The sequence below is a fragment of the Felis catus genome, chromosome A2 (assembly GCF_018350175.1).
Source record: "Felis catus isolate Fca126 chromosome A2, F.catus_Fca126_mat1.0, whole genome shotgun sequence".
Taxonomy (NCBI): Eukaryota; Metazoa; Chordata; class Mammalia; order Carnivora; family Felidae; genus Felis; species Felis catus.
Window position 1 is genome coordinate 105432037 of NC_058369.1, and position 26491 is coordinate 105458527.

Sequence of the window (26491 nt, forward strand, 5' to 3'; positions counted from 1 at the left end):
ATGTATGCACACACACCACACCCCCACAACGCGCACACACACACACGCATATCTTCTTCATCCATTTATCAATTGATGGACATTTGGGCTCTTTCCATAATTTGGCTATTGTTGATAGCACTGCTCTAAACATTGTGGTGCATGTGTCTCTTTGAATCAGCATTTTTGTATCCTTTGGATAAATACTTAGTAGTGCCAATTACTGAGTCGTAGGGTATCTATTTTTAATTTTTGGAGGAACCTCTGTACTGTTTTCCAGAGTGGCTGCACCAGTTTGCATTCCCACCAATGGTGCAGAAGTATTCCCCTTTCTCCACATCCTCACCAACATCCAGAAGGAGTTGTTCATTTAGCTAATCTGACAGGTGTGACGTGATATCTCATGGTGGTTTTGATTTGTATTTCCCTGATGATGAGTGATGTTGAGCATTTTTTCATGTGTCTCTTAGCCATCTGTATGTCTTCTTTGGAAAAGTGTCTATTCATGTCTTTTGCCCATTTCCTCAGTGGATTATTTATTTTTTGGGTGTTGAGTTTGATAAATTCTTTATAGATTTTGGATATTAATCCTTTATCTGATACGTCATTTGCATATATCTTCTCCCATTCTGTAGGCTGCCTTTTAGTTTTGTGGATTGTTTCTTTTGCCGTGCAGAAGCCTTTTATCTTGATGAGGTCCCAATAGTTCATTTTTGCTTTTGTTGCCCTTGCTTCCAAAGACATGTCTAGTAGGAAGTTGCTCTGGCCAAGGTCAGAGAGGTTGCTGTCTGTTTTCTCCTGAATGATTCTAATGGTTTCCTGTCTTACATTTAGGTCTTTCATCCATTTTGAGTTTATTTTTGTATACAGGGTAAGAACGTGCTCCAATTTCATTCTTTTGCATGTCCCTGTCCAGTTTTCTCAACACCATTTGCTGAAGAGACTGTCTTTTTTCCATTGGATATTCTTTCCTGCTTTGTTGAAGATTATGGCCATATATTTTGGGGTCCATTTCTGGGTTCTCTATTCTGTTCCATTGACCTATGTGTTTCTGTGCCAGTGCCATACTGTCATGATGATTACAGCTTTGTGATACAGCTTAAAGTCCAGAATTGTGATGCCTCCAGCTTTGGTTTTCTTTTTCAGGATTGCTTTGACTATTCAGGGCCTTTTCTGGTTTCATAAAAATTTTAGAATTGTTGGCTCCAGCTCTGTGAAGAATGCTGGTGTTATTTTGATAGGGATTGCATTGAATGTGTAGATTGCTTTGGGTAGTATTGACATTTTAACAATGTTTGTTCTTCTAGTTCATGAACATGGAATGTTTTTCCTTTTCCCTGTGAGTTCTACAATTTCTTTCATAACCTTTCTATAGTTTTCAGCATACAGATCTTTTACCTCTTTGGTTATGTTTATTCCTGTGTATCTTACTGATTTTGGTGCAGTTGTTAATGGGATCAATTCCTTGATTTCTCTTTCTGCAAAGGATTATTGGTGTATAGAAATGCAACCGATTTCTCTATGTTGGTTTTATATCCTGTGACTTTGCTGAAATCATGTATGAAATCTAGCAGTGTTTTTTTTTTTAGTTTAGTTTTTTTTGTTGTTGTTTATTAATGTTTATTCATTTTTTTTTTAATTTTTTTTTTCAACGTTTATTTATTTTTGGGACAGAGAGAGACAGAGCATGAACGGGGGAGGGGCAGAGAGAGAGGGAGACACAGAATCAGAAACAGGCTCCAGGCTCTGAGCCATCAGCCCAGAGCCTGACGCGGGGCTCGAACTCACAGACCGCGAGATCGCGACCTGGCTGAAGTCGGACGCTTAACCGACTGCGCCACCCAGGCGCCCCTAATGTTTATTCATTTTTGAGAGACAGAGAGAGACAGAGCATGAGCGGGGAGGGGGCAGAGAAAAGGAGACATAGAGCCTGAAACAGGCTCCAGGCTCTGAGCTGTCAGCACAGAGCCCGATGCGGGGCTCGAACTCACAAACTGTGAGATCCTGACCTGAGCCAAAGTCAGATGCTCAACTGACTGAGCCACCCAGGCACCCTGAAATCTAGTAGTGTTTTGATGGACTCTTTCAAATTTTCCACGTAGAGTGTCATGTCATCTGCAAAGAGTGAAAATTTGACTTCTTTCTTGCCATTTGTGTGGCTTCTATTTATTTTTGTTTTCTGATTGCTGAGGCTAGGACTTTCAGTACTATGTTGAACAACAGTGGTGAGTGTGGACATCCCTGTCGTGTTCCTGACCTTAGGGGGAAAGATCTCAGTTTTTTCCCATTGAGGATGATATTAGCTGTAGCTCTTTCATATATGGCCTTTATTATGATGGAGTATGTTCCTACTATCCCTATTTTCTTGAGGGTTTTTATCAAGAAAGGATGCTGTATATTGTCAAATATTTTTTCTGCATCTCTTGAGAGGATATATGGTTCTTATTCTTTTATTAACGTGTATCATGTTGATTGATTTGCGAATATTGAACCATCCCTCAAGCCCAGGAATAAATTCCACGTGATCATGGTGAATAATTCTTCTAATGTATATTCTGTTGGATTCTATTTGCTAGGATCTTGTTGAGAAGTTTTACATCCAGTTTCATCAAGGATATTGGCCTGTAATTCTCCTTTTTAGTGGGTTCTTTGTCTGGTTTTAGAATCAAGGTAATACTGTCTTCATAGAATGAGTTTGGAAGCTTTCCTTCCATCCTATTTTTGGAACAATTTGAAAAGAAGAGTTGTCAACTCTTCTTTAAATGTCTGATAGAATTCCCCTGAGAAGCCATCTGGCCCATGGCTCTTACTTGTTGGGAGATTTAAAAAAAAAATTTTTTTTTATTGTTTTTTTATTTTTGAGAGAGAGGGAGAGACAGTGTCAGTGGGGGAGGGGCAGAGAGAGGGAGACACAGAATCTGAAGCAAGCTCCAGGTTCTGAACTGTCAGCACAGAGAGCTATGAGATCATGACCTGTGCCAAAGTCTGATGCTTAACCAACTGAGCTACCAAGGCGCCCCTATTGGGAAATTTTTGATAACTGATTCATTTTCTTTGCTGATTACGCATCTCTTCAAATTTCCTATTTCTTCCTGTTTCAGTTTTGGTAGTTTGTGAATTTTTAGGAATTTGTCCATTTCTCCTAGATTGCCCAGTTTGTTGGCATATAATTTTACATAGTATTCTCTTATAATTGTTTGTATTTCTCTGGTATTGGTTGTAATTTCTCCTCTTGCATTTGTGATGTTTTTCTATTTGGGTCCTCTCTTTTCTTTTTGATAAGTCCAGTTAGGGGGTTATCAATTTTGTTTATTCTTTCAAAGAACCATTATTTAGTTTCATTGATCTGTTACACGTTTTTTGTTGCTGTTTCTATATTGTTTTTTTCTGTATTATGTCCTTTTTTGTGCTAGCTTTAGGCCTTATTTGCTGGTTCTTCTCTAGCTCCTCTAGGTGTAAGGTTAGGTTGCGTATTTGGAGACTTTTCTTCTTGAAGTAGACCCTTTTTTGTTTTAATTTTTTTAATGTTTATTTATTATTGAGAGACAGAGCATGAGCATGGGAGGGACAGAGAGAGGGGGAGACACAGAATCTGAAGCAGGCTCCAGGCTTTGAGCTATCAGCACGGAGCCCAACCCGGGGCTCAAACTCACAAACCATGAGATCGTGACCTGAGCCGAAGTCAGATGCTTAACCGACTGAGCCACCCAGGCACCCTGTTAGTTCTTTATTGCAATATACTTCTGTCTTAGGACTGCCTTTGCTGCATCCCAAAGGTTCTGGTCTGTCATGTTTTCATTTTCATTTGCTTCCTTGTATTTTTTTATTTCTTCTTTAATTTCATGGTTAAGGCATTCATTCTTTGGTAGGATGTTCTTTAACCACTACATATTTGAGGACTTTCTAAACTTTTTCGTGTGGTTGATTTCAAGTTTCAAAGTGTTGTGATCTGAAAATATGCATGGCATGGTCTTGATCTTTTTGGACCTGACTGATTTGTGACACGGTATATGATCTATTCTGGAGAATATTCCATGAGCACTCGAGAAGAATGCCTATTCTGTTGCTTTAAGATGAAATATTCTGAATATATCTGTTAAGTTCATCCTGTCCATTGTATCATTCTAAGACATTGTTTCCTTGTTGATTTGCTGTAAGCGGAGTATTAAACTTTTATTATTATGGTTTTATTATCAGTAGGTTTCTTCACGTTTATCATTACTGATTTATATATTTGGGTGTTTCAGGTTGGGGGCATAAATATTTACAGTCGTTAGATCTTCTTGATGGATAGACCTCTGAATTATGATAGAATGCCTTCTTCATCTTTTGTTATAGTCTTTGTTTTAAAATCTTGTTTGTCTGATATAAGTATGGCTACTCTGGCTTTCTTTTGATGTCCATTAGCATGACAGATAGTTCTCCATCCCCTCACTTTTTTTTTTTAATTTTTTTTTTTTAACGTTTATTTATTTTTGAGACAGAGAGAGACAGAATATGAATGGGGGAGGGACAGAGAGAGAGGGAGACACAGAATGGGAAGCAGGCTCCAGGCTCTGAGCCATCAGCCTAGAGCCCGACACGGGGCTCAAACTCACGGACCGCGAGATCGTGACCTGAGCCAAAGTGGGACGCTTAACCGACTGAGCCACCCAGGCGCCCCTCCATCCCCTCACTTTCAATCTACAGGTGTCTTAGGTCTAAAATGAGTCTTGTGTAGGCAGCATGTAGATGGGTCTTGTTTTTGTGTGTGGGTTGTTTGTTTGTTTTTTTAAACCCGTTCTGATACCCTGTGTCTTTTGATTGGAGCATTTAGACCATTTACATTCAGAGTGATTATTGAAACATAAATTTAGTGCCATTGTGTTACCTGTAGAGTTGGTGTTTCTGGTGATGTTCTCTGGTCCTTTTTATTCTTCACTGCCTTGCCCCCAGTCCCTCTTCCTTGCGCGGCTGGTTTAGTAGTCACAAACTTCTTTACTTTTGTTTGTCTGGGAAACTCTTTTTTTCTCCTTGTATTCTGAATGACAGCCTTGCTGGATAAAGAATTCTTGGCTGCATAATTTTCCCATTCAGCACACCATGTCACTTTATTTACTGTAAGAACCATAGTCTCACACATTTTAGTATTTGTTGACTTTAGTATCGCAGAACTAAAAATGCTAGTATTGTATAATGTTCTCTTATTGAATTTCTAAAGCTTTTACGTTGGGTCTAAGTGATTATTAACTCTTAAGTAAAAAAAAAAAAAGATTTTTTATCATCTTTTATAGTATCAGGCTGATACAGAATTTCTAACAAACTGTTTACTACAATTTCAAAAGATGAATAAAAAGTAGCAGTAATTTGTAGCCAGTGTGCAACAACTCTACAATTGCTGTAGTAAAACATGTCTGTTTTTAGAATAAAAAGTCATGAAAATCTTTATCATTATTAGGTGTAGAAAACGTTCCATCAATAAATGCTTACTTATGTCTTCTGTATCATATCTCTTTTAGTTTTAGGAATCATAATTAAGTGATTTTAAATTATAATATCATAGCCACGTTTACTCACATTGTTTTTTCTTTTTAACAGTGATTTTTGTACACTGATATCAATCAAAGTACATAATATCGTACTCATGATGCAGTAAGTATGAATTTTTTTTGAAAGAAATAATTTCTTTTTTAAACTTTAGATTTATAACTTTGGCTTATAGCATACACAACACCTTTATAAGTATCAGTTCAGTCGGGTTTGAAGCCTTAAAAGAGTGCGATGAGATGAGTAAATATTATCCAACTTTAAGAATGAGGAAATTGGAGCTCGGAGAAGTAGTGAAGGATCACATGGCTGCTGAAGAGTGAATCTAGACCTTGCAAGAACACAGGAAGATGGCAGGTGTTGGGATGAAAAAGAGGACAGAGCTCAGCATCCATTGTTCTGTTATCTATGGAAAATAGTCCTTCACAGTAATAAGTACTGTTACTAATGTGCAAATTGGGTGTTATTCTAGGCCATTAAGACATTGTAGGTTATAGGTTTGGTGTTTGGACCATCAGCTAATGGTGCAAAATGTGATGAAAGAATGAAAGAATTTTCCTGTGATGAGAGAATTTTGTTTTTAAAAGTGAAATGAACTTACATATTTTTAAGTAATGATAAATGTTCTGAAAACATGGTATTTCTTGTGTATAATTATTGGAGTAGGCTTGCTAAATCAGCATTTATGCTATCTGTTGGGCAAATATTCCCTGAGTGGCCCATGTCCACAATATTATCATTAATCAGTCTCTCCCTGGAGAAAATTTTGCTATATGAAAGTATTCTCAGTTCAGAAAACTTCTATGTAAATAATAATGTGTCTCCCTGTTTGAGTTTTTTTGTTGTTGTTGTGTCTCCCAATTTTTCTTTTTTAGAGTTACTGTGACAACAACATACTTTGGACACTCTGAACAGATATCCCAGGAAAGATACCAGTATGTTGATTGTGGAAGGAACACAACTTATCAGTTGGGGCAGTCTGAGTATCTAAATGTACTTCAGCCACAACAGTAAAAATTGAATGATATGCCAGTGGAGAAGAAGAAATCCCTATCGATATTTTCTAGAACTCTGAAGAATGAGGTACTTACTTCCTGATAGGAGATCTTAAATTGAAGAAAACTAAAGTTTACACCTTCCATTTTAGGGGTACAAGTAAAAGTATGTGGACTCGAACATTACTGCAGCGATCCACTCTGTGTTCATGTTGTCTGTACCAGGATCTTTTACTTGAATCTAAATTTGCCAATTGATTTTCTTCTCCCCCTCTCCCTAGCGGGGGAAATTGAGACTTCCCATGTAGGACAGTAAATAATTTACAATTCACAGCTTCGGCCACTACTGAAAACCTAACTTTGATGATGGACATAATTTGAGAAACTTTATTTCTGAATGTTTTTATAGAATATTACTGAGAGCCTGTTATTCATGAAAGACTTTTTAAAAATAACCTTTTTTTTTCTGTTTTATAAATTCCCATTGCTACATAGTAGGATTTCAAGATATTTTAGCTTTTAGCTAAACATTTGTAGTTTTTCATTTGTTGAAATTCTACTCATTTGCACGTTTTTGTCAGCCTTATTTCAATCCAGTGCTTGCAGAACACTAGAAACCAAAATAATTGCAAAATTCTGAATCTAAAATTTTCGAAAGCTCCCTGTTTCACATGTCTTTCCATCTAAGTAAGTTTTGTGAAATTTTTGTGTAGTCTTCAAACATCGTTAATGTATAATATTGTAAATAAACTGTGCATGGCTTTTATACAGCTTAAATAAATGTCAAATAAAGTACAGATTCAAAATAAAGTAAGTTGCTCATAAAAATAAATAAAACGGGAAATTGAAATTCAGAAACTTATAGAATGTGAATATGGTTCCAGTTACATACAGGATCAGGCATCAAGTGATTTTGAAATAAAGTGTTTTGATGCTCCACTTTTTTTTAATGTTGCTTTTCAGACTAACAAGTTGTGGAGACACTTTTCACAACTCTTTGGTACCCAAGTCACCCAATGTTACCCATTTTATGCCTGTTTTCAAGGAGGAAATTGTGTCTTTGGTAGAAATTCTCCAAGAAATCTTATTAAATGATGGTGGCTATATAAAAATTAAGCCTATATTATGCTTTTTAAAAATTTAATCACTTTGCACATCACATGGATATCAAGCCTCTAGCAGTTAACATTTTTAAATTTTCAGATTTTGTTTGGATTTTATTTAAAATTGTTTTCAAGTGGAAATTATTGACTTTTGCATTTTGTCATCTTATATTTTCAATACCATTTTCTGTTTGGGCTTTGTGCCTTTCCACTTACCAAGTTCTAATTACCTTGTAAATATATACCACTGAGGGTAGGGACCAACTGTGATACCAAAAAAATAAATAAATAAATAAGTGGCTTGAGATTAATTTCTTTCTGTTCCCTAGAGACAGAAGTCAGGTTCCCTTTCCCTCAAAGTGCCTAACTTAGGTCTGAAACATACCTGTTTATCAGTCGGACTCTCTCAGCTGTTACACACAAGCTTTGTTTAATTATTTAGAGCTAATGAAGTCTCCTTTCTGCCTTTAAACACACTCAGGTCTCCCTTTAGTGTTATTATAATTTTCCCCAAGTTTTCCTGAGTGAACATTTTAAATGGGTAGAATACACTTTTTTTTTTTTTTTGGACTGTTGTTTTTTTACCTTAATCGTTGCTAACTCACCCATCGTTGCTATTAAAGTCACCCCATTACATTTGTTATAGACTCACTAGTCAAACCCAGCCTTCATGTTTTTTTCTTCTATGATTTTTGACTACTCCTCTTCTCCTTGAAACTGCACACTCCTCTAATGTTTCAATTCTATTTGTATTTTTCAAATCATTCTCATTTCATTTTCCCTCATTCTGTCTTTTGATCTTTCAGTGACTATTATCTAGACCCTCTTTTGCTTCAAAATTTCTATTCCTGTGACTTTAACCAACAATCATCTATATTAGGGCTTCCAAATCTTTCTGTATACCTGACCAGTCACCTGTCAGGCTTCTTCTCATTTAGTGAGTTACCTAGAGATGATAGTATTTCACTGACTGTGTAAATCATAAAGTGTTTCAAAAATGTTTATCATATTCTGTTCTCTCCTTGTCCTTACTTCAAAATCACCCTTCATTTTTTCATAATCACCCTTCAGATATGCCTTCTTCAGAAATCAATCCTGGTTTATCTTTTAACTTCATAAGAGTATGTAGTGTAAGTGAATGGATTTTTCTATTGATTTGTGGTCTGATATCCTTTTGGAGTGCATGCATAGTATTTGCTGAAGATACAGGAAAGTGAAGGAACATTTGCTTTTAGTGACTTAGTTTTGAATATTTTTTCTTCATTTTTTAAAATTAAAACTTTATTGTACCTACTTTCCATGAAGCATAAGGTAGAAAAACCTAGAATTTAAGATAAGTGCAAACCTGTAGTAGACAAAAAGATCACCTGTGACTACTTTCAGAGAAGTTTTAAATAACTTTCCAGAATAAGCTTGGAACAGAGCAGGTGTAAGTTAATAAAATTACAAAAATACATTCAGGTGAAACAGAATTACAGCCATTAAAAAAAGAAAAAAACACAGGGAAGGCGAATGAGCATTGTCCAGTGTATTTTTTCTTACATAGTAATAGGATAGATAGCAATATATTTTTTAAAACTGCTTTCAGATCTTATTCAAAGGATATGGTAAAGATGTTATAATTTTTTCCCCCTGATACTCTCAAGAATAACTTTTTCTTAAATTACACTTTTAATAGACTGGTCATCCTAACCAAATCCAATACTATAACAAGTCTCTGTGTGTTGATATTATATGTATCTAACATATGCCCTTGTAAAAGCTTTCATGTTTCTCTTATATAATTTACCTGGTCCTGTGAGTCAGACAAAGGAGAGGGGCAGGATCCTTATCTTTTAGAAGAGGAGACGTGGCATGGAGAAGTTAAGGGACTTGCTGAAGATCACATATTCAGTAAATAATCTTAGGGGGCCATACCTAATTTTTCTGTCTCCTATGTGTGTGCTCTGTCATTTAAAATAGAGTCCATTGAGAAGCCCTGTTGACTCAGGTTAGTATGATTAAAAATCAGAGAAAACATTCACATAGTTCCTAGTGACAATCAAAATAATACTGATGGACTAAGATTTGGGTATCTTTAAGTTGGTACCTGAAATATTTTAAATGGAAAATGAGCATTTGTGAAATACTTTGGAGCATAATCTATAGCTGAATTTTTCTTTTAAAATTTAGTATTTCTTGATCATTCCAATAAAGATATGACTGATAGGTTGTCACACAAGGCTATATATAAATAATAGAGGTTAATGTATTTGAGATTTGAAATAAGAACAGTGTGAAAATATTAGATACCAGATAAATTGCTTGCAATTGCCAAATAACCATCCTTACTATGGTACATAATATGTAAATGACTGTGGTTTTATTTGTGAGCAGTTTTTCTGTGCCTTTTTCATTTATTTAGGCCAATGAGGTAATTATTTTCTCTAAGATTTGTGACAAAAAAAAATTCAGTTTAGATTTTCTGAATTGTATTTTGGAAGTGATATAGTACAGTGTTAACAATAGAGAGAAAGTGATTGCCAAAATACAATAAAGGTATCATTATTGCAATATAGGGGTGTTTTGTTGTACGGAATGTCTCCAACCCCCTTCCACACCATTTTTTTTTTTTTAATTCTTAAGATAAGTAATTCTGTATATAATGATTACATTTTATTTAAGAAAATAGTTTGTTGGGTACTTGACCCCTAAGGAAGTCACTGCTCAGTCTAGCTAATATCTATTAGTTACTTTGTCAGATACTGCAGCAATCTCTTATGTGCATTATCTGATTATTCCTCAGAAAGCCCTCTAAGGTAGCTACTGACGTTGCTCCCCATTTTAAATCTGAGGAAAGAGTTTTAGAGAAGTTAAGAAATATGCATAAGCTTGGAAGTGGCAGATTTCAGATTGAAAACATGTCTGATTGACTCAAACATCATTGCTCTTAAAAATAGCATATTTCCTTTTCAGCCTTTGAAGATGTTTTCTTTCTAAAAATATATTGGTTGTACTTAATATATATAAGATTTTGAAGTTTTTGATAGTATTTTCAAAAATACTATTAAGAGACTTTATTATAATTTTATAGATCTTTGGTGTGATAAAAAGTGGCTTATCACTGATTTTTAAAATAATTCATACTTATCTGTTTGGATTTTTTTCTTTTTAAAAGATGTAAAATTTTAAATTTTAAATTTACAAATATACATCAGACTTCTTTGGTAGGCAGTGTGAATTGAATTTCGAGTTATTACGTTGGAAGCCAAAGGTTACTTACCATAGTGTCATAAATCGATTTGTAGCTCATAACATCTGGAAGCAGCAACTACCTGGCTCAAATACATCTAAGAATAATTAATTTTATTTCTTTTTTGTAAAATCAGATTTTAAATGAAATGTTTATCTGAAACTATTTTATTTTAAAAGAAAAATATGTGTTTGAAAAGATGGGATTAAAAGACTGTTAAACATTATTTCTTTAAAAAAGTTATTTTTACATGAAAACAGAATATATTTGTGATCTGCTTCGATCAAAACTTTTACTTCTATATCCCAGGTCTACTTATTTCAGAGTAAAAATTTTCACTTAGCTTAAATTTCTGATTAGAACTAATATTTGTGTATTTTTGTGCTTAGTGAGAATGTAAATTTCACAGTGGATTTTTGAAATTTATCCTTAATTTGGATAAAAGCAAGTGATATATTTATAAAATTACTATAGGGATAAAAATGGTAATTTCCAGTTAAAAAAAAAACCGAATGTGATTATGTTTGTAGTTCTTTTTACACATGTTTAGGATAGGCTCTAAATTAAATATCTGTATTGACCCTAAAAATATTCCGTAAATTAATTTAACAAATATATGGCAAGTTTTTCATAGCTAAATAACTCTTATAGAAGGAAATTGTTGCCTTCTGTTTAATTACATTAATTGAAATGTGTTTAAGGAAATGTTTTCAGCATATTTTGTATACTAAAAAAAAGGACTAGTATTGGGCCAATGGCCAAGAGGTAATATTACTACCGTGTAGACTATTACTGTTCAAATTGTCCCACTTCCCCCAGAATTTTAGAAACTAGAAGTCTGGGAGATACTGTATCAGCTGTGGTGGAGTGACTCTCAGTGCTGTAGGTACTATTCATCTTTTAGTTCTTGTGTGAGATGGAACACATGCCAAGTTGCAAAAGATTCATAACTTCATTATGTAACAGTTTGTTTTAGGCATCAGATATCAGCAAGCTATGCCTTGTGTGTTTTGTCTTAGATTCACTTGTAGAACTAAATTAAGTAAGAGTTTGGAAAATACTGAGTTGACCTAACTGGTCAGATATTTGAATGATGGCATTACTGGGTAGATTCTAATTATGGAATAAAGAAGAATATAGAATGAAAGACTATGTTTGGGCACTTACTCTTTGCTTGTTTCATGGATTAGCCTCCATCCTAACACTAAATTCCCAAGTTAAACAGTTCTGTAATTGTAATTATTGTTGCTGTTCATGTAACAAAACATGCTTATGTTAGCAAAAGGAATAGAAGTGCCCCCAAATGCTATTTTTTTAGTTACTTGTAACTGTTGCTCTTGTAATTGTGTATGAAAAAATAAAATTTGTAAACATTTTGGCATGAAAAATAAAGTTTGTATCAGTCAAGTATATTGGTTGTACTTTTGAAATTCTCTTCATATAAACAATCCTGGTAGATACTGAAAGTCCATTACTTCAAAGCTCTCGGGTCCTGTTAGTTCTTACCCAAATTCCACTTCTGCATCATCTTTGATTTTCCTTTCCTCCACATAGCTTCCATTCTGTTGTCAATTCTATCTGTTCTACCTCCTATCTCGACTCTGTAACTAAAAAAAAAAAAAGCCCAGGCAGGCCCTTACTGTTGGTGTTGAGAACCTTTCATTGTCTGGCCCCACCTAAATTCATATTCCTTTTTCCTGTCATTGCCTTTCACCTGTGTCCAGGCCAAATTGAGATGTTTGCCATTCTTTGGGAATAGTTATTTACATTTTCTATACTTTGCTCATTCTCTTCCCTTTTTCTGTGAAATTTATTTGGACATTTTTTTAAATCCCTCAATCTTGTCTGTTTTTCAGTTTTCATCCCAAGTGGCCCACCCACCTATCCTCTCTCCCTGAGTATTCACCCAAATATTTGGTGACTTCTTTTCCCTGAATGTGCACTTTTAAAATAATTGCCCACTCACAAAGAAGATTTTGGTTTTGTTTTTGAATCTAAAACTTTTTGTTTGAACTGAACTTAAAACTTGCTTTAAACTTTTGTTTTAATTGATATTTACTCAAGCATTTTTTGCCAGCTTACAGTTACATGTTCTAATTACAGTTAAAAAAATCTTGTATCAAGTAGCATGATCTGAAGTTAGATGAGATGTAACCAAAACTAACTTGATAGAGTAATGGGGGTGGGGGGAAGGATTAGCTGGATGTGTTCTCCCTAGCCAGTTTCTCAAGGGAGAAAGAAGAATCACCAGCAAATTCATGAGGTTTTTTTTTTTTTTTCTGCTTGTTTGTTTTGTTTTGTTGTTGTTGTTTTTTTATGGTAGATTCTGTTCCTTTAATCAGTGGTTTTCAGAATTTTTTATTACTATTGTAGTTGTGAACCTATTTCTTTAAGCAACATCTTCCATAGAACTCCAGTATTATCCAGGATTTAAAAAAATTTGTTTAACCTTAATGCCTAGGGCTCATTGTCTCCCTGCTTCAAAGAATGAAGAGGTGGACACATCAGATCAGAAAGTAAGAATAGTATGAAAGCCCTCTTTACAGAGAGGAGACCCTTGAAGGTGAATACCGGTGACAGCAGGCAAAGGTCCTTATTTTATAAGGTTGTGGTCAGGCCACCTTCCCTTCCCCCTCATTCCTTCTCAGGTTCTGCCCTTATTGGCTGGATAACTCTAGGTTCTGGGTTGTCCATTCCTGATTGGCTTGTTTTCCATGTATAAGGGGTGGTCTCTGGCCATACTGCTCCTTGTGGGTCGTTAAGTTTTATGGTCTACTGATTTTTAGTCAGGTCTTTTGTTAGGTTCCTGAGGGGAGTAGGTGGATCTGTTAGATTCTTAAGAGGAACCTGAAGCTCAAAGGGGTTTGCTGTGGTCAGATCCTCCCAGCATTGTTACAAAATTTGTGTTTTTCCCCACCCAGAGACCTCAGGTCCTATCCTTCCCCTCTCTGCCTACTGAAGCCTATCTTTTTCCTATCATATAATAACAAAACATAACCACTTGGACTTAGTTGAGAACAGAATCCCTGGAGTCCATGCCTGCTTTTTCCCCAGTGGCCCCTGAAGCCAGCATATGACCAGTTGTTTAGTGATGATAACAATTTTGTTACGTTGCTTTGGTGTATGACTAGAACATATTTCCTAAGTGAGCAAATACAAGCTTAAATCTATGTTTTAAGTTTATATTTTATGGATAGCTTTAAAAATGAAAATAAAGGGGGAAAATGGAATTGCTAACTTTCTAGTTAGTGATTTCCATTTTTACATATATTTCAAATGATTAGTCTTCAAAGGGAACTAAAAAAAAAAAGATTTAAGACTACTAGCACTTTTTTTTAAGAAAATTACCAGAAAAGACTAGAACTACAAAGAATTCTAAACCCATATCTGTTTCAGATATTTATTTATTTGCTTTTAAATTTTATTTAAATCCAAGTTATTTAACATGCTGCAAATATTTAATTCTTAAATTTTAAAGGGTACACTTCTCAAAACTGAGTTTTCTGCCCTGTTGATAATTTGTGAACAATTATTTCTACTGTTGAGAACAAATACAAAAGGAGATACTGGGTATATGTGACAACCTATGTAAAGTTAAGAATAAGGTTAAAGTTAAACTTTTTTATAGAAAGTGGTTATTCAGATGTAAACTTTCATTTCAACTTTCTGAAATTGTCTAATTTGAGTGAAAAGCCTTTTAGCCCAAAAGTTACTTGTTCACATTATAAATTGTAACTTTTCAAAATTACATCCCCACTTGTTTATGTGTTAATTTGTGTACTTACTAGATAACATATTGCTTATATAAGCAATATGGAATTTTCTAAAAGTACATTATTTGAATATTCATATTATCACACTTACTTTAAAACCAGCACCTTCTTGGGGCGACTGGGTGGCTCAGTTGGTTAAGCATCTGACTTCGGCTCCGGTCATGATCTCACCGTTTGTGAGTTTGAGTCCTGTGTTGGGCTCTGTGTTGACGGCTCAGAGCCTGGAGCCTGCTTCAGATTCTGTGTCTCCCTCTCTCTCTGCCCCTCCCCTGCTTGTACTCTGTCTCTGTCTCTGAAAAATGAACAAATGTTAAAAAAATTTTTTTAAACATGTTTTAATATTTTCAAGGTCTTTTATTTGTAATAGCCAATACAAAACAAATGGTTTAGTTTTATATATATATATATATATAGTTATATATATAGTTATATAGTCATATATATACATATATAGTTATATATAATGTTTCATCATTACTTTGCCATTATTGATTTTAGTGGTGGCTTCTGTAATATGATGCAGAAAGGAGGCCAAAACATTGCTTTTGTGTTAAAAATCAGCTCATTCTTTGTGTGTACTTCTGTAAGTCCAACTGACATTTTACTGTATGAAGAAGATTGTATATAAGACCACACTGATTCATTTAAATACTCTGTATTTTGATACTATATAATTTACCAGTAATTTACATGACACCTACTGTGATGTTGTGATTTATAATAAGAAATCAGTGTTTGGTCTTCATTGCATTCCTTGCACTGAAGTCCTAAAACCCTTGGAGTTTCTAAGTGATGAGTGATAAAATTGCCTTTTGTTATTCATAACAAATCCTTTTTGAACCACACCTGAGTTTATGCTAATGAGGTGGTATTTGGAAAGTCCCTAAGAATGGGGGGGTGGTTGCCCTTGAACCAACTTTGTGATTAGAGGTTGGAACTTTCAACACCACCTTTGAGATTTTTGTGGAGGAGAGACTAGAGATAGGAGTTCAATTACCAATGGCCAATGATGTAATCAGCCATGTTTTGTGTAATGAAACCTCCATAAAAACCCAAAATGGTGTGGTTTGGAGAGCTTTCAGGTTGAAGGTGTCCAGGTGCTGGGGGCAGGGGTGGGGGGTAGGGGGTGGTGACAAATCTCAGTTCCAGGGACACAGAAGCACCTTTACTGAGGACCTTCTGCTCCAGGCTCCAGGCTCACCCAATGTACCCGTTTATCATGCTATTCATCTATATCCTGTATAAAAAATGGGTAAACATAAGTAAATGTTTGCCTGAGCTCTGTGAGCCATTCTAATAAATTATTCAATTCAAGGAAGGGGTCATGGAATCCCCGGGTTTTAGCCAGTGGGTCCGAAGTCTGATCATCTAGACTTGAAATTGGTGTCTGAACTAGGGGCAGTGTTATGAGGCTGAGGCCTTAACCCACAAGATCTGATGCTATGTTCAGGTAGATTGTGTCAGAATTGAGTTAAAATTGTGGAATATCCAGTTGGTGTTCACTGAAAATTGTGGAGAATTGCTTGGTGGTGTGGGAAGCAAACCACCCACCAGTGATTACTTTTTATCCCTCAAGTATTCTTCCTTTTCTCCATATCTCTGATAGGAAACAAAATGCCCTTTTAACTCGAAGGCTTTCTAAAAGCTTGGTGAGCACCTGAAGTGGATGATGGCTGCTGGTAACTCACAAGAGAAAGAAAAATGAGCTAATTTTATAAGCCTGAAATGTGATTCTCAGATGCAGAATATTAAAAAGCCAACACTTTCTGCAAGAGCCATTCAGCACTCCAGGGGAAACTTGATCTGTAGGAATAATAATAAGCTATAATGATAATAACCAAGTGCACCTCACAGGGGTACTAAGCTTTAATGACTCAATATTTGTGGAACTCTTTGAGCACCTCTGAAGTTATATAAGCATAAATGAATAAGTAGGGATATCACATACCATAATTATTTCTACATTAACTCTCTCCTGATTTCTTATCTTATAATATCTTATAAGGTAGGCACTGTATGAGTCTAATATATGAACAAAGTTATGGAAGAAATAAAGTATAAAATAATACATAGTAGTGATTTCCAATGAAATAATTATATTCATATTAGTGAAAGAGAATGGAGTCATTAATTGTGCCTCTAAAAATTCATTCCTAGGTTATAAAGTAGGAAAATAAAAATCTGGAATAGACAGTGTATAAATGACTATAAAGAATTTGAAAAAAAGAAACACTACTAGTTTTTAATGGAGAAGACAGCTAAGATTTTGATTTTTTTTTACACTGAAGAGATTGAAATGATGTTTTGTCTGTTTAATTGATTACTTAATAGAAACTGTATACATTATGTTTATAAATCTTCTATTCTGCCTTTCCACGCTCCCCTCCATCACTATTTATACAATACGGTAGTATTTTTGATGTTACTAAGTTTGAAAAAAATCCTCACAACCCTATATATCTTTATCGTATTTTCCAAAATACCACTGATTGTGGTATTTCCCTCATTTCAACTTAGGTAGCTAAAGATAGAAAACATCGGCCCAAACAATCTCTTCAACAAGTTTTGCTGTACTATCGCGATCTTCACCAATGAAAGATTCCTGCCAGTGAGTATCATCTTTTAAAATGAAAAATCCTCTGAGACTTTTCTGTTGAGGAGACTGCTCTTCTCATCCTTGGTTTCTGCCATTCTCTTAAGGTGACATCACTTTCCTTAAGGTAAAGGGAATTTCTAGAAGAAAAGAGAAAATAATAGCGTCACATCCTAATGTGGAGGGTAATTCTGGGTGGGATAAGTCTGTACCAAGTTTTGAGCAGGTTCCTTATTCTTTCTTTAATTTTTTAACATTTTTATTCACTTTGAGAGACAGAGAGAGACAAAGCACTAGTGGGGGAAGGACAAAGAAAGGCAGACACAGAATCTGAATCAGGCTCTAGGCTCTGAGCTGTCCGCACACCAGAGCCAAAGTTGGATGCTTAACTGACTGAACCACCCAGGAGCCCCAAGCAGGTTCCTTATCTAGAGAGGGCAGAGAGGACATAGGTGGGAGGACAGCAATACAAAACCTACATGCTTTATGTTTTGCCTGGCAGCAGATATGATTGCCAATGAGTATCAGAGTTCTATGCCTCTGTTCATATTTTCTATTCACTGGATATTCTTGACAGCATTCTATTTATTTACAGCATTGATACTTGAACACAGCTGTTGTACATGGTGAACATCGCTGTGGTCACCATTGTGATCACTACATCCCTTAGACTTGGACAACAGGGGTCTCTACCCCAGCAGGTGCTGGAGTTGTCCTTCACCATGTCACTCTCTTTAGGGCTAAGGGCATGTGACCATCCAAAAGATCATGTTCCCCCATCTAGACCATGGGTGCTTAGGACTCTGGATGTCTGTTCCACAAACTCTGAGCTCACTTTTCAGCCCAGTGTATTCATGCCTATATCCCAGCAGTGGTCAAGAGACAGCTGTTAGCAGGGATGTCCATGGATCTTGGATGTGAGGGTGTCCTTTGGGCATAGGAGGCTGGTGAGTGATGCTGGGGATGGAAGGGTTGGGGAGGAAGAGTGGGTGGTAGAGTGGAGAGAGTTGGAGATGGGACTGGACCAATTCCTGCCATCACTATATTTAGTTGTAGAACAAAGAAGACTCTGAAAAGTCTCAAATAGAGCATGGCCTTTTAGCCTCAGGCTTCTTACAGGATTTTTAAGGAAGAGCCCAGGAAGTGGGGCCTGAGATCACCAAGTGGTCAGAGGATCCTAGGCCTGGACTGGGTCAGATAAAAAGAAACTGTAAATCTGTCCAAAAAATTCCCCTTTTGCTGCCTAGGCTGCCTTGTCCCACAATGTTTTTGTCAAAAAATGAAATTAATTTTGAAATTATGCTATCCATTTTACTGTCCCTTTACCCACATTAAAAAAAAAAAAATTGTAAGGCTGTATTTGTTTTTACCAAAGTAGAATATATTTTACTTAACAGTTTGTTGGCTTGCTTATTGTATGTTTTTTTTGACACCTGGACCTGATTGTGTAACAGGGCATAGTGGCTTTACTGGGCAACAACTTTTGGTGTAGGACTGAGAGGAAATGACTGATTTTGATGAGTATTTTTATGATACTTTCATGCTGCAGTGCAAGAGGGGAAAGAGAATGGAGGAGTCCTGTGCATACCATGAAGTTTTCTTAAAATTGTATTGCCACACATAACAAAATGACTCTCTTTTTCGATGAGGTCGGAAGTTAGCAAAGCACTGATTTAAATATAAAAGTTAGCAAAGCACTGATTTAAATATAAAATGGAAAAATGATTAAATTCCTAATAAGCCTTCATATATAAATGACTATTGATGTAGAAAATCATGATACAGTATATTAAAAATTATTATAGAACTTTCTCTTAGCCAATAGGAGAACTTTAGAAATAACCCTTCATTTTATATGTATGTATAAGGAAGTTGAGAACCAGAGCCTTAGCCAAGGCTCCGTAATTAAATAGGGTTGGTGCCAGATTCCTAATCTCAGGATCTTTGTGTTAAAATCCTCCCAAATGGCTGATCTACCATTAATACAAAATGCCCCAAAGCTATTTAATACTACACATGGACTGTATTTCTGTTTACACTAATTTAACTTATACATGGACCCTGTTTCTGTAAACATTCCCTTGTCCGACATGTAGATTCTTGGTCTGTTACATTTTTGCTTACTGGTTTAAGTGGAACTGACTGACTGTTACTAAGCAAATATTGTGCAAACCTAAGGAAAATTATATATAAAAAGTTAACTGGATAGTTATGGTTCTTAGTTCTTAACTTAAGGACTCCTCAGTAGACAATGAAGGGACCACTGAAGGAGGCATTTCTTTTTTTTTTTCTTTTTTTTTTTTTATTAAATTTTTTTTTTTTAACATTTATTTATTTTTGAGACAGAGAGAGGGGCGCCTGGGTGGCGCAGTCGGTTAAGCGTCCGACTTCAGCCAGGTCACGATCTCGCGGCCCGTGAGTTCGAGCCCCGCGTCGGGCTCTGGGCTGATGGCTCAGAGCCTGGAGCCTGTTTCTGATTCTGTGTCTCCCTCTCTCTCTGCCCCTCCCCCATTCATGCTCTGTCTCTCTCTGTCTGAAAAATAAATAAACGTTGAAAAAAAAAATTAAAAAAAAAAAAGATAAAAAAAAATAAATAAATAAAAAGAAGAATAAGAAAAAAAAAAATTATGAGACAGAGAGAGACAGAGCATGAACGGGGGGAGGGCCAGAGAGAGAGGAGACACAGAATCTGAAGCAGGCTCCAGGCTCTGAACTGTCAGCACAGAGCCTGATGCGGGGCTCGAACTCACGGACCGTGAGATCGTGACCTGAGCGAAGTCGGACGCTCAACTGACTGAGCCACCCAGGCACCCCTGAAGGAGGCATTTCTTATAGGGGCAATATCCAACAGAAAATTTTGTTGAGCCCTAAAAATATGTTTGCTTTAGATCTGATTAGTATCACACTCCCACTTCTCAGTATTTGAACAAAACATTAGGATAGATGGTTCTGTAAATACTTGTCAATGGGCTGCTTCAGTATTTTACAGCATGAACAATTAAAAGGAAGCTTAACATTATTATAAAAATACCAGTTAAATTGTAAAGGAAAATTTGTACTATAATTTTGGAAGATAATGTCTCCATTTTTTCTGTGCAGCAGAACTAAAAAATTGATTGTGTGGGGAGGAAAGATTTCTACCTTATATTGATTTCATTTGCCTGGGAAAGGAGAATGTGTTACATAAGATAAAGCGCTCAAGTTTTAAATACACAGGTTAAGTTTTGCCATGCTGATTCAGTCACAGAACTACTATCCTATTCAAGATATAGAATGTTCTAGACCTCCCTGAAGATTCCCTCCTGCCGGACCCACCAGTACTCCTCCCTGCTCCCCATCACTACACACAGCAGTACTCTGACCTTAATCACTACATTACTTTTTGTTACTGCATTTTGTTACTTTTTCAACCTCCTATAAACAGGGGCAAGTTCTCTTTTGCACCTGCCATCTTTCACTCAACATTAAGGCTGTCAGATGTATACATGCCATGTGTATCAGCAGTAAATTCCTTTTCATTACTGTGCAGTAGTTGGTAGATCACGGAGTATGGTTAGCATTCGCAGGAAAAGAAAGATAGTTTTCCAAATTGGTGAAAACAGTAAAAGTTCCAGTTGCTCCAGATCGTCAGCCATCGTCTTTTGTTTTTTTGTTTTTTTGTTTTTTTTCATTTAAGCTACTCTGGTGGATGCGGAGTAGTTCTAACTTGCATTTCTCTGATAACTAGTATTTTGGGATCTTTTTATACATTTATTGGTTATTTTGATACTCTCAAGACACTACTCTCATTAATAATTGAATGTTCTTTTTCTCCTTTAATAGTAGGAGTCTTTAGGAGGTCTGGATGTGAGCCTGTTCATATAAATATGTTGAGAATATTTTCCTTCAGTTTTGGCTCACTTTTCATTCTCTTAATAATTTATTTTAATAAACAGAAGTTCTTAATTTTAACAAATGACAATACTTTTATGGTTTGCTGCATGCAAATATTTTACTTTGTATCTTGTAAAGGTTTGATCACTTTAGCTTTTACATTTAAATCTGTGAGCAATCTTGAAATCATTTGTATGTGGTATAAAATAAGGGTCTAGGTTCTTTTTTAAAAAAATATGCATAAACCAATCGGCCCAACACTATTAATGAAGACGGTCATCTCTCTCTCAAATTGTATTTGTGATACTTGCAAACATGCAAGAAACAAGTATAGATACAGCATTTCATTTGGAGGAAACAGATTAATTCTGTAAAAACAAAAACAAAAACAAAAACAAAGGAAGAAAGAAAGAAAGAAAGAAAGAAAGAGAAAAGAGGGAGGGGGGAGAAGAGAAAACCAAAAAGAGACCTTCAGAAAAATGTCTCTTTGATATTGGAGCATGGTTTAGTTTTGAATTAACAGATAAACTCTGAAAACTCTATGTAAGTATTGTAAAATAAAAAGTGTATTTTATTTAAAAAAATTTTTAAATGTTTATTTATTTTTGAGACAGAGAGAGACAGAGCATGAATGGGGGAGGGGCAGAGAGAGAGGGAGACACAGAATCCGAAGCAGCTCCAGGCTCTGAGCTGTCAGCACAGAGCCTGACACAGGGCTCGAACCCACAGACCGCAAGATCATGACCTGAGCCGAAGTCAGAAGCTCAACCGACTGAGCTACCTAGGCGCCCCTAAAAAGTGTATTTTAAAATGTATGCAATTCCAGTTTCAACTCTGATATGTAAAGAACTTAGAAGTCATCACCCAGATTCTTGCAACAGAAAAATGCTGAAAAACATTGCAAATCAGCGATTTATCTTGGGCTTATTGGAGAATTGAGGTTGCAAGGCAAACCACCATGCAAATCTGAAGAGATCAGCAAACACAAAGAATCACAGATGAAATCAGCTTCCCTGGAGCAGAAGCTGCTGGAGCTGCAAACTGGTAGGAACACTTTTTTTTCTTTTTTTTTGGAAATTTATTACCAAACCATGAAAAAGGACATAATTATTTCATCTTTATAGTTATTAAATTTTTAGTTAAACTCATTAAAGACAGGTGAGCAACTAAGAACCACTTTTGAATGTTTTGAAGATGTAAGTAGAATTAAACCAAATTACTTGAGGAAAAAAATCATGATGCCTCTGTGAATTTGAATAGTTTCATATAAATTATTAGACCTAGTGCACTTATTTGGAGTTTTTTACTTATTTATATTAAATGCATTTACAGAAAAACATGCCAGTAATTATATTCCAAAATAACTTATGTTCAATACAACCATGGTGAAGAACATTTATTCTTCATATAAAACAATCCAAAATAGGCAAAATTCAGGATAATACAAGTTAAATTGTTAGTTCGGATAGTATTTTTTTCCCTTTGTTTTTTATTTTTTTATTTTTTAAAATGTTTTTTAAAATTTAAATCCAAGTTAGTTAACGTATAGTGTAATGATGAGTTCAGATATAGAATTTAGTGATTTATCACTTACATGTAACACCTAGTGCTCATCCCAACAAGTGCCCTCCTAATGCCCCTTTCCCATTTAGCCCATGACCCAAAACCCTGCCAGCAACCCTCAGTTTGTTCTCTGTATTTAAGAGTCTCTTATGGTTTGTCTCCCTCTCTGTTTTTATATTATTTTTGCTTCCCTTCCCTTATGTTCATCTGTTTTGTTTCTTTAATTCCACGTATGAGTGAAGTCATGTGATATTTGTCTTTCTCTGACTTATTTCGCTTAGCATAATACACTCTAGTTCCATCCACATTCTTGCAAATGGCAAGATTTCATTCTTTTGATCGCCGAGTAATATGCCGTTAAACATACCACATCTTCTTTATCCATTCATCAGTCGATGGACATTTGGGCTCTTTTCATATTTTGACTATTGTCAGTAGTGCTGCTATAAACATTAGGGTGCATGTGTCCCTTTGAATCAGTACTCCAGTATCCTTCCGGTAAATACCTAGTAGTGCAATTGCTGGGTCACAGACTAGTTCTATTTTGAATTTTTTGAGGAATCTCCATACTATTTTCCAGAGTGGCTGCACAAGTTGGCATTCCCACCAGCAGTGCAAAAGCGTTCCTCTTTCTCTGCATTCTTGCCAACATCTGTTGTTCCCTGAGTTGTAAATTTTAGTCATTCTGACTTCTGTGAGGTGGTATCTCATTGCTATTTTGATTTGTATTTCCCTGATGATAAGTGATGTTGAGCATTTTCTCATGTATCTGTTGGCCATCTGGATGTCTTCTTTGGAGAAGTGTCTATTCATGTCTTCTTCCCATTTCTTCACTGGATTATTTGTTTTTTGGGTGTTGAGTTGGATAGTTCTTGATAGAGTTTGGATACTAACCCTTTATCTGATATGTCATTTGCAAATATCTTCTCCCATTCCATTGGTTACCTTTAAGCTTGTTGATTGTTTTCTTCACTGTGCAGAAGCTTTTTATCTTGATGAGCTCCCAATAGTTCATTCTTCCTTTTGTTTCCCTTGCCTGCGGAGACACTTCAAGCAAGAATTTGCTGCGGCTGCAATTAAAGAAGTTGTTGCCTGTTTTCTCCTCGAGGATTTTGATGGCTTCCTGTCTTACATTTAGGTTTTTCATCCATTTTATTGTGTATGGTGTAAGAAAGTGGTCCAGGTTCATTTTTCTGCATGTTGCTGTCCAATTTTCCCAACACCATTTGCTGAAGAGACTGTCTTGTTTCCATTGGATAGTCTTTCCTGCTTTGTCAAAGATTAGTTGGCCATATGTTTGTGGGTCCATTTCTGGGTTCTCTATTCTGTTCCATTGATCTGAGTGTCTGTTTCTGTGCCAGTACCAGACTGTCTTGATGATTACAGCTTTGTATCACATCTTCAAGCCTGGAATTGTGATGCCTCCAGCTTTGGTTTTCTTTTTCAGGATTGCTTTGGTTATTTGGGGTCTTTTCTGATTCCATACAAATTTTAGGACTGTTACTTCGAACTCTGTGAAGAATTCTGGTATTATTTTGATAGGGATTGCAAATTGGTAGGAACACTTAAATGTCACTTTGAAGAATTGTGGGATGCAGGCACGAACTAGTGTGAAAATCAGAAACTTTGGGGTGCCACAGTCTTGGAGAAGGTGCCCATACTTTTCTTGGATTTTATGTCAAGTTTTATCCCCATGTTTGCCAATTTTGTCTTCTCTGCTTAGTATGCTGCTAAAACCATTGAATGTTATTAATTTCAAATACTATATTTTGCTGTTCTGTTGTCCTAAAATGTCCATTAAATTGTTTATAGATTCTAAAGTTCTATAGAAATCATTTTCCATTCATTCCCTCCTTTTCCTCTGTTATCTTTAGTATATTAATCACAGTAATTTTAAGTATTTTTCTTCAAATTCATTTCCTTAGTTATCTCTAGGTCTGAATCTATTGACTATTACATTTTAAATATAATTGGCTACCTGCTGTTGTTTTTTTGCTTGTTTGGTAATTTTTAATTTTATGTCAAACACTGTGAATTCTTTTATGTGGTAGTTCTTAACTATAATCTTCTAGCTTCTGTCATGTTTTCCTCTAGCAAGCAATAAATTAACAGCGCCCACTTCAAGGGCTAATATATGGATTTGTAGACCTGGTCTATGTTTCTATATTCTTCTTCCTTGTTTTTTGTCCTTGTAAGGCACAGTTGTGTACAGCTTCCAACATCTCTGCTCAGCCCTTCAGTATCCCAACAGCTAGTCCCTGCTAGACCTCCCAGTGGTTCTTACTAAACCTACAAAGCTTAGGAGTTGGCCAAAGACCAGGGAAATTTTTATGCAGATTTTGGGGGTTTATGTTATTGGCCTTCTTCTCTTCAGTGCTTTCATACTCAAATCCCAACTGACTATGTAACTCTGAGCTCTGATCTTTATTTTCTTGTCAACCAGTGAGAATACACTCTCTGATTGGGCTCTGTTTTCCTGGATTGTTGTTTGGACAATGCCTCAGTGAGAGACCAGTGAATGTGGGCTCACCTTATCTTCTTCCCTTTGCTCAAGGATCATAGGTAACCATGGGTGATAGCTTTTCATTGCCTACAAATTATTGTTTTTAAAATTTAGAAGTTTTTTGGGAACCTTCTTGCACTGTTGGTGGGAATGCAAACTGGTACAGCCACTCTGGAAAACAGTGTGGAGGTTCCTCAAAAAATTAAAAATAGAACTATCCTATGACCCAACAATAGCACTACTAGGAATTTACCCAAGGGATACAGGGTGCTGATGCATAGGGGCACATGTACTCCAATGTTTATAGCAGCACTTTCAACAATAGCCAAATTATGGAAAGAGCCTAAATGTCCACCAACTGACGAGTGGATAAAGAAGATATGGTTTATGTATATACAATGGAATACTATTTGGCAATGAAAAAGAATGGAATATGGCCATTTGTAGTAACATGGATGGAACTGGAAGGTATTAAGCTAAGTGAAATAAGTCAGGTAAGAAAGACAAATACCCTATGTTTTCACTCAGTTGTGGATCTTGAGAAATTTAACAGAAGACCATGGGGGAGGGGAAGGGGAAAAAAGAAACAAGTTACAGAGAGGGAGGAAGGCAAACCATAAGAGACTCTTGAATATTGAGAACAAACTGAGGGTTGATGGGGGGTGGGGGAGAGGGGAAAGTGGGTGATGGGCATTGAGAAGGGCACTTGTTGGGATGAACACTGGGTGTTGTATGGAAACCAATTTGTCAATAAATTATATTTAAAAAATAATAAATAAATGAAATAAAATTTAGAAGTTTTTTCCAGTTTTTATTATATTCACAAGGGAGTTTAAGTTTGTTCCTAGCTACTCTATGGTAGCCAGAACCAGTCATTAAATTTTGAAAACTAATTTATAACAAGAAAAACAATTATTTTGATATGTGTTTACAATAGGAGATTTTAGCTATTTTTGAAATTTTGTGTTTTATTTCTCAAACTTTTTCCCCTCTTTAAATAAAGATATAACAGAATAGAGAACAAGGACCCAGATTTTTAATGATAGTGTGGAGTGTTTTCTCTGAAATATAAAACAATTATGGTAAAATGCCATTTAAAATTAGGTCTCCTTATGAAAGATTAATTATATGTGCTGAATACTTGGTCCCAAATCACTGAAGTTTTTCAGAAGATAAATGACTGAGCTAGTCAGGGGCCTAGCAGGGGAAAAAAAAAGTTATACATTCAAATTGGATAATTTGAGGAATGTTTAATAAAATGATTGTTGTTCCTTTTTTTTAAGTGTATGGACAAAGTATAGGGAAACAACAAGAAATAGTGCTGGACTGTGGGACGAGTGAATCATGGCAC

The 26491-nt window shown here is 35.7% G+C and overlaps 1 protein-coding gene across 6 annotated transcripts in view; it reads left to right on the forward strand.

The window, feature by feature from the left end:
- Positions 1 to 12245, forward strand: part of TMEM106B (transmembrane protein 106B) — a 29859-nt gene extending 17614 nt beyond the window's left edge. For all 6 annotated transcript variants that reach the window (XM_003982805.6, XM_045052426.1, XM_045052424.1 and 3 more), the window contains 2 exons: positions 5557 to 5610; positions 6381 to 12245. In XM_003982805.6, coding sequence (XP_003982854.1) covers positions 5557 to 5610; positions 6381 to 6519 — 193 coding nt within the window. In that variant the 3' untranslated portion in view covers positions 6520 to 12245. The remainder of the gene's footprint in view (positions 1 to 5556; positions 5611 to 6380) is intronic.
- The last annotated feature ends 14246 nt before the right edge of the window (positions 12246 to 26491 follow it).